Source organism: Onychomys torridus, chromosome 21 (assembly GCF_903995425.1).
Source record: "Onychomys torridus chromosome 21, mOncTor1.1, whole genome shotgun sequence".
Taxonomy (NCBI): Eukaryota; Metazoa; Chordata; class Mammalia; order Rodentia; family Cricetidae; genus Onychomys; species Onychomys torridus.
This window is the reverse complement of record NC_050463.1, coordinates 34,135,565-34,144,382: the sequence shown is the minus strand read 5'-3', so window position 1 is coordinate 34,144,382 and position 8,818 is coordinate 34,135,565. Positions and strand designations below refer to the sequence as shown.

Here is an 8,818-nt window from a genome sequence, read left to right as displayed (position 1 = left end):
CCATCTCTCCAGCAACCCTCCTCCCCTTTTTTTCAAGACAGGGTGTAGCCCTGGCTGGCCTGGGACTCACTCTGTAGACCAGGCTGGCCTCCAATTCAGAGATCCGCCTGCCTCTGCCTGGAGTCTTAAGTAGTTTTTATCAGAATCTACACCTTCCTGCTTAGAGGGAAGAACCAGAAGTCAGAGCTCAGTGCCACTCAGGGTCCTGGCGTGACTACCGCCAGCTCCCCTGAGACACCCCGAGCCCCACAGTAGACACCTCGTCTTGGCCTTTGTGCACAGGATCAGTTCTTTACCTTCTGGCCATCTGCAAGTCCAGTTGAGATGATTCAACTTTAGAGTTGGTCTTTCTAGTGAACTGCACTGTCCTGTGGAGCCCGAGATGAGCTCTCCTTAGCAGGGCATAGGCTGGGGGCACAGCACCATCTGGGTTTAGAAGGCAGTGTGGTGGGACCTGAATCAGGATTCCATAAACCCAGTGACTCAGCGGGACTCAGTCAGGAGCCCAGCACTGCTTATACAACTAGGCCCTGTCCCCAAAATTAGAGTGACAACTTTGCCACCAAGGGGTGGGATGGGACGAACTGAGACCACACAAGTGAGGTGGGGCTGATCTGCAGGCACCCATCTTCCTCAGCTTTGCAGGAGTCCAAAGCTCCGGCAACTGGTACATCCTCTGCATAACTCTCTCCCACAAACCCCGAGAAGCCGGGGATGAGGCACGCCAAGCAAACAAACTGCCTTCAATGGTGCAGTGAGGAGATGAGTTTGGGGAAAGAAGTATCTTTTGCATCCTGATACACCATGCCCCAGTGTTCCCACCGCTCCTGCCGACCAGGGCTGCAACTGTGCCATAGGCAGCCCAGCCAAGGCACTTGGGCAGTCAGCTTAAGGCATGGGCACAGAAAGTCCGTTTTCTGGCATCACAATCCGCCCCTCAGGCAGCTGTCTCCACATCTCCCCACACGTTTCTGCTCCACAGCGCAGCGCTTCATCACTGAAGGGGGTGCTCACACAGAAGGGCAGACAAGAAAACAGAGCAAGCAGGCAGAGGCCAACAGTCTGGATTTTATTATTACCCTGTGTTTGGCTGGGTACAGAAATGCCCTCCCCACTGCCAGTCCCCACTGGCCTCCTGGGGGCACAAGCAGCAGACAGTCTGGGTCACTCCTAACTGCTGCTCTGGGCCTCAGGCAGGGCTGTAAAAGGGACACAGTGGGGCTCACCCTCCAACATGAAGCACAAACTGAATTCACAGTCAGACTTCAGCCGGAGGAAGGGCTGGTCAGGGCTGAAGGCACTGTGGGGGAGAGGCAGACCCCAGGCCAGACCTGGTCTTTCCCCTGCTTCCTGAAAATCTAGACGGCACAGGTAAGAAGCGGCACCAGGTCTGGGTTAGTGCTCGGCGGGGCAGGATGGGGCTGATCACTGGTAGAACTTCTTGCTGGAGCTCTTAGCGTGGTCCAGGAGCAGCTGGCATGGGGTAAACTGTATTCCGTAGGCAGATTCGTACTTCCGGAGCCGGTCCACCACCTTCTGAGCACCATACAGGTCCACAAAGCGGAAGGGCCCTGAGCGGAGACAGGACTTCAGTGAGAGGGACAGCAGCAAGCGCAAGGGCAAAGGAAGGCGGCTTCCCGACCTGCACACTGACCTCCCAGACAAGGGGGAAAGCCAAGCCCAAACACGGCTCCGATGTCTCCTTCTGCAGGTGTGGCCAGGATCCCTTCCTGCAGGCACAGGACGGCCTCATTCACGAACCTTGTTATCACACGGTACTGGATGTCTTCGTCAGAGGAGCTGAGGAGGAGAAGGAGCAGGAAGGAACATTTAGCTAGAGAAAACGGAGGAGCTGGAGTGCAGTGTGGGGGTGGGGGTCCTAGGGAGCCCAGCAGCCAGGATGGATCACAGCTGCCTGAAAGATGACCCAGCCTTTCTCTTGGAAAAAGGGGTGGGACTTTCCCTAACTGATGTGAACCTGAGCACTCAAGGCAGCCTGGCACAGAGGAGGCTCAAACACTGTTCCTGACAGATCAGTAACAACAGTGTGTTCCCAAAGGTAACAGAGCAAGTGGGGTGCAGGGCCTACACAATCCATCTCCCAACTTCACAGGCAAGGCCTGCAGCCAGGTGGTGGTGGTGCACACCTCTAATCCCAGCACTTGGGAGGCAGAAACAGGCGGATCTCTGTGAGTTCGAGGCCAGCTTGGTCTACACAGCGAGATTCAGGACAGGCTCCAAAGCTATAGAGAAACCCTGTCTCAAAAAACCACCAACAACAAAACACAGGCAAGGCTTGCCCTGACCTGGCCCACCCTCACCTAGGTACCTGTGGCGGAGGGCACATGCAGGGGTTTTAGCTGTAGTGTTTTGCCAGCTTTGGGTCATGAAGAGAACAGAAAAGGGGCCGAGGAACTTTAAGCTACCATCTCTATGCAAATAGTCACTCAAATCCACTTACACCTCCGGCTTGGCAGGCAGCCTCAGGTTCTCCAGGATCTTATCCATTTCAGAATTCAGGCTCTTGTTCTTTGACCCCTCCTGGTAGATGTAAAAGCCCTTCCCAGACTTGCGACCTGAGAGGAGAAAGAGACTGCATCCGTCGCTGCCCTTCACCCTAGCTGAGAACTGTCTGCTGGATGCAGTGAGTTTCCAGCATTCTGTGCACTCCTAAATGCCTGTGTCCAGACGCCTGAGCCATTTAGTCCTCAATGACTGGCAGAGAAGAGAGGAAGCCCTCGGTGCATGGAAGACTGAGTCCACACTCCCCCATCCCCCACCACTAGTGTCTGAACAGGAGGCCCAGGCCTCAGCGGTGATTTTCCTGCAGCCTTCCTTGTAAGTTCTGAATGCAAAGACTGAACTCCCCACAGGCGGCCAGGCCACAGGCTCAAGCCTGGACACAGAATTTGCTCCTGTGGTCAGACCTTGGCAGGAGGAAGATGCTGATCTATCAGGCATACATGGCCGAGTCCTATAAGCCTAGACGCTGCCTTTCCCCTAATCCACACCAGCCCAAGAGCTTCCCTCTGTCCAGGGCTCTGTGTCTAGGAACCTTTCCCCTACTCTCTGCTCTCAGGAAGCTGCTCACTACTCCACACAGCCTTACTCATGTCTCCTGCAGCCACTCACCCAAGAAGCCCTTGGAGACCATCTGCTTCAGCAGCTCTACACTGCCTCCTCCAAACCGCTCCCCAAAGGCCTTGCCTAGGTCTTCTGCTACGTGCTGAGCCACATCCACGCCAACTTCATCTGCGAGGGTGGCAGCACCCACAGGAAAGCCGAAGCCTGTGGTCAAGGTGTCCAGCTTCTTAGGGTCAACTCCTTCCTGAACAGGAAGGAAAGCAGGAGCCTCAGAGCACAGCCAGCTCGTCCCCCAACAGAAGGGCTGCCCGTAATGACCCATAGACATGGTCTTGTGCAAGACCCACTTCTTTTCTTGGACATTGCCTGGCCAGGTCCCGAACCAGCACTTCCCCCGAGAACAGTGGAAACCCTGAAGCCTTCCCACAGCACTTGAAGAAAGCGTAGCGATGACCACATTCCTCAGTTCTTGCTTGTGATTCTGGGACTAGAGATGCCATGGCTACCAGGACTGAGAATGCTGGCATTCTGAGGCTAGGGAAGTGCCCAGTGAAGAGGATCCTCTTTGCCACAGAATGATCTGGATGGCCATGGAGGTGTGTGTGTGTGTGTGTGTGTGTGTGTGTGTGTGTGTGTGTGTGCAGCAGAAGCAGATACAGTGGTAGTCAGGCCAAGCAGGGTCTGGTCTAAAGGTCCTCACCCAGGGATGCAGAAGCAGTGTGTCTGAGTATTCTGGGAGGCCTCTGGCTCCTGCAATGCTCAGGAGGCTAGCAGAGCAAAGTTAACACTCTACCTACTGGGCAGTCTCAGCCCCAAGATACCTGTTCCAGTGTGGGAGGGAGGCACAAAAGGGCCTCCAGGGAAAAGTAGGAGTATATTCTAGGGGAGACTGTCCCTCATCTGGACATCTTGAGCTTGGAGGATAGAGTGAAAGATCTGACAAGGTTTCATACATTCCACACAATACCCACCTGGAGGATTCGCATGACTTCAGACATCATGGGAGCAAGACACCTGGTGGTGTAGAAGCCAGGGCCATCCTGCCAAGAGAGAGGAATGGAGAGCATGGCCGGTCCTGCTTTGGTTGAATTACTCATGTCCACACCCAGTCTCCCTTCCCAGACTTCGTTTCCCAGTTTCAGTTGACTTAAACTCTCATCAGAATGTTCAGTGTTAAGCTGGAGAGGAAGCCACCCTGAACAGTCTGAGGTCTGGAATTACTGGTGGAGCCCTGCCAGAGCCTAGACACTACCGCACCTACCCCACCTCAGTGGGGCAGTCACTACTACTATCATTTCTGAGACAGCCCAGGGGGCCGTGTTCTAGAGCTGGCATTCCCCCCAGAACAGTCAGACACAATTCTGGAGCCAAGGAAATCTTAGAACGTCCCAAATCTGCCCCTCCTCACCTTCACCACAATGATGACCTTGCCCTGCTTGAGACCCACGGCCACGGCAGAGGCTGTTGTGTCCTTGGAGGTTCTGTCGGTGGTGATGATTTCCAGAAGCTGCATCTTGTCCACAGGAGAGAAGTAGTGCATGCCAATCACCTGGTGAGGGGAGCCACAACCTCAGATTACCAGTGCTGACGGGAGAACCCGACCGCGCCTTGTTTGCTAGGGGGACACTGCTGGTCTAGTCCAGAGGCTTGAGTCTGTGGTCTCATAATCCCTGCTACCCGTCCCTGATCCTTCCTTCTCCTGCCGTCCCTGAGCCCGCCTCTATCAGGTCCATCACATCCCCCTGACCCTGCTGTGTGCTAGGAAAGTAGACTGTTGTTCACACACACACTGCACAAGGAGGAAGAAACAGGCCTGTGTGGTGTGGAGACACGGACTTAGTATTAGCAACTCAAGCTGTTTAGGGATTTTTTTTTTTTTTTTCTTTTTTGGTATTTCTGGTCTCTCTGGCTGGTCAGTTGAAGCCACTGGTATCCTCCTGAGAAATGAGGCATTTTATTTCTCTTTGAATGGCTACCTTCTTCCTTAATTAATCCACTTAAGCGAAGATAACTTTCTAGGCAGCACTCCAAATACTCAGTGAAAGTCCTTCCAAATCTAGAACTTTCCTGTCCTGGGTAGGAGGTCTAGGGTAAGGCTATGGGGCCCCCAGCCCTGACCGTCCATTCCTGGATCTGGAGCCTTACCCAGCCTAAGCAGTTACCACACTGCACTATGGCCAAACTGAACATTGCTTCTTGGTTTAGGGCCTATCCTTTAATGCCTAATTCTAAGTTAAAGTAAGTTTAATAGTTTAAACTTGAAAAATAGCCACCAGGGGGTCAGACAGCAGCTACTGAGTGTATTTAGTTGTGATCCCCAGATCATGGCATTCAGTTTTTGGTGCCCATTTTTTGGTGCCCTGCCCCCAACCATCTCACAATCTATCCTGGCCCTCTCCCTGGTTGTATTCTGAAATTCCCACCAGGGAGTCGGAGGCAGTCAAACATGAGGACTTTCTGTCCAGGTTACCTTCTCAGGTCTTTTGCTGACAGAAGCAATCTGATTGATCGGGAGAGCAGATGTGTTGCTGGCAAAGATACAGTGCTCTGGAGTCACCTGCAAGAGGAAAGCATTTGAGAATCGGTCAGGTAGGCCTGGAGATGACAGAGTCCACAGCACAGCTGAGTGACACTCGGCCCCGACTACTCTCTTCCGCCCGTGCTCACAGCACAGACCTAACTCACCCAGACATTGTGAGTTACCTAAAAGCTTTCAAGTTGACCTTGTTCTCTTCTTCTCTAGAGATGGCCTGCCCTGCTCTAGAGACGACATCTCAGCACTTGGGTAAACATGATGCCTTCGGTGATGCCAAAAGGATGACTAGAATTATGTTTTCTTAAAGGTGGGCATGGGTGTCCACCCCGCTTGTTATCAGGATGTGTTCTCGAGTATGCAAGATTACATTCCCTAGCCCTGCTCACCTTGAATAAGCCAGAAAGTGTACTTACTTGATTCTAATAGTGCCACTGAAGAGCAGTGTGCACTGTGATTGTGCCTGCAGCACACAAACACTATCACTGTTAGCTTCACTGGCCTGTCTCTGCATTGTCCCTAACACAGAATGCTCAGCATTCTGTCTATGATCTCAACTTACTCAAGTTGTCTGACACTTGGATGAAAGATATGGAAGGCATCTCTGTTAAATTTGCACAAATCTAGCTGGGCGGTGTTGGCGCATGCCTTTAATCCCAGTACTGGGGTGGGGGGGGGGGGGCAGAGCCAGGCAGATCTCTGTGAGTTCGAGGCCAGCCTGGTCTACAAAGTGAGTTCTAGGAAAGGCATCAAAGCTACACAGAGAAACCTTGTCTTGAAAAACCAATAAAAAAAAAAAAAATTTGCACAAATCTGAAAGAAAAAAGCCAGGCAGTGGTGGCACACACCTTTAATCCCAGCTCTCAGGAGGCAGAGGCAGGCAGATCTCTGAATTTGAGACCAGTCTGATCTGCAGAGTGAAGTCCAGGACAGCCAGGGCTGCATAGTGGAAGCCTGTCTTGGAGGAAAAATGTGCACAAATCTGGCATAGACAGAAGCAAACACTAGATGAGAATCAAGGCTGAAGATACGATTAATACACTGAAAAGTGGAGTACAAAATGATAATTATGACGAGAAAAGGTGAATCAGTAAGGTTAAAAACAACAACAAAACAAACCATGAAGTGTACAGGCGTTAGACAGACAAAGCCTGGCTTGTGAGGAAGACCCTATGTTGGTTGTTGTTGTTGTTTGTTTGTTTTTTTTGAGACAGGGTTTCTCTGTGTAGCTGTGGCTGTCCTGGATCTCACTCTGTAGCTCAGGCTGGCCTTGAACTCATAGACCCACCTGCCTCTGCCTCCCGAGTGCTGAGATTAAAGATGTGCACCATCGCCAGGCTGATCCTATGGTTTTAACCAACTAGAGCAGAATGTGAGTGGACAGTGTGTCATGACCATGAGAGGGAACATGGTCTTTGAGCCATCAAGGCTGAGGGCTAGAGGATAGTAGATGGTAGGTAAGAGTGCTCGCCTAGCACGCATGAAGACCTGGGCTGGGTCCCCAGCACCACATAAAATGGACACAGTGCTGTATGCCCATAATCCTAGCACTTGGAAAGTAGAGGCAGAGGGATCTGAAATTCAAGGCCATCCACAGCTACATAGCAAGGTCATGGCCAGCCTAGGATATATGTATCTTCTACTCTAGGAAGAGCAAATCATTATCTCCAAAGATGGCTGACAACAATCTCCTCGCTCCTTGGCCCTGCATGCCTTTCTTCCCATACAGAGGGAGTCTGTTTCCCATGCTCTCAATCAGGGCTGGCTCTGATTTGCTTTTTACCAACAGAAGCATGGCTGCTGGTCTCAGGCCTCTCTGCAGCTACCACTTTGGCTCTTGGAGGACCTTGCTGTGGAGAAGTTCTAGCCATGGGAGGAGGGAGGCCATGGGGTAGGCACTGGGCTCCCAACCAGGTTTCCAGCTGACTGCACTCCCGCCACCTGACTGCGTGACCACGAGTGACACCAGCCCTGAAACCCACACTGCAGAGCTGTGAAGACAGGAGTTGTTCAAGAGATGTTCCTCAACAATGTCTACACTAATGATGGAGACAGCAGGACAGGGAAGCACCTAGAAACTGTCTCAAGAAGAACGTCAGGAACCAGTCTGTTTAGTTCTATGGCGGGTAAGAGATGACGAATTGAAACTGAACCCCTAAAGACTCAGCTTGAAATTTTCTAAAAAAAACAGCAAAGGCCGGGTGTGCTGCGGACTTCCTTTTTTAAGATGGATTTATTTATGTATGAGTGCTATCTGCCTGTACACCAGCACACCAGAAGAGGGCGCTGGGTCCCACTACAGACCATTGAGCCACCATGGAGGAGAAACTGCCTGCTTCACCACAGGTCACAGCCTCAGCCACCAGCATTGCCAGCTCTCAACCATCCACTTCTAGTCTAGTCTAGCCGTGGTCTTTCTCATGCCTGGATTACAGCCATTTCTCCTTTCCTAGACCTTTCCTTCTACTACCCACAGTAAATACGCATTTTGTCCATGTCACCCACCTTAATGTGCTATTAGCCCCCCCCTCCACACACACACACCCTTGCTGCCTGTGGCAGGTGGGAGAGCTGGCCCTGAGGTCTTAAGAGGGCGAGAGCCCTGCCCCTCACCAGCAGCAGCACTCAGGAGAGTGACCCCTGCACCTCACCTGGGCAACACAGCAGAGCTGCCTCTAATGATGTAGGTGTCAGAGAACTGACCCCGAGGTCATGAAAGGAGAACTGACCCCATGCCTTGCTCATCGCTGTAAGGGGTGAACTAGCCAGGGCAATGCTGGGGAGCTCACCCTGCTGGTGAGGACAAAGGAGAGCTGGTGGGTTGACCAACCCTGCAACTACCCAGGCCCAGAACCAGGTTATGAGTCAGCCCACCCCAACATTCACCCCATCTGTGATCTGCTGGAGCATGTGAAGGGACCAGTCCTGCAGACCCAACTGCTGCAGGATCTCCATGACACAGGGCAACAACAGGATATCCAAGAGGAGTCCTAGTGAGGGCCAAGTATCAATGGTGTAGCAGAAACCAGAAGTCTTGAACCAGACCAATAACTCTTTGCAATGAGCACTTGCAAGTAAAGATATGGCTTATAGCTCCCCTGCACCGCCACCCCAAATCCCAAGACACCTGGCTGTACTCCATGAGGCTATTTAGATGACTGGTAACCTCCCCCCTCCCACTTGAAAAAGGCTAGCAAGCTC

At 52.3% G+C, this 8,818-nt stretch overlaps 1 protein-coding gene across 1 annotated transcript in view; it reads right to left on the bottom strand.

Annotated features, from left to right (window-relative positions):
- Window positions 1-1,048: 1,048 nt before the first annotated feature.
- The window catches only part of Hadha (hydroxyacyl-CoA dehydrogenase trifunctional multienzyme complex subunit alpha), a 41,283-nt gene continuing 33,513 nt past the window's right edge, over window positions 1,049-8,818 (bottom strand). Inside the window, exons 14-20 of the mRNA XM_036170588.1 lie at window positions 5,555-5,641; window positions 4,493-4,633; window positions 4,056-4,124; window positions 3,133-3,328; window positions 2,462-2,576; window positions 1,655-1,800; window positions 1,049-1,571 (exon numbers count right to left, since the gene is read on the bottom strand). Coding sequence (XP_036026481.1) covers window positions 1,426-1,571; window positions 1,655-1,800; window positions 2,462-2,576; window positions 3,133-3,328; window positions 4,056-4,124; window positions 4,493-4,633; window positions 5,555-5,641 — 900 coding nt within the window. The 3' untranslated portion in view covers window positions 1,049-1,425. The remainder of the gene's footprint in view (window positions 1,572-1,654; window positions 1,801-2,461; window positions 2,577-3,132; window positions 3,329-4,055; window positions 4,125-4,492; window positions 4,634-5,554; window positions 5,642-8,818) is intronic.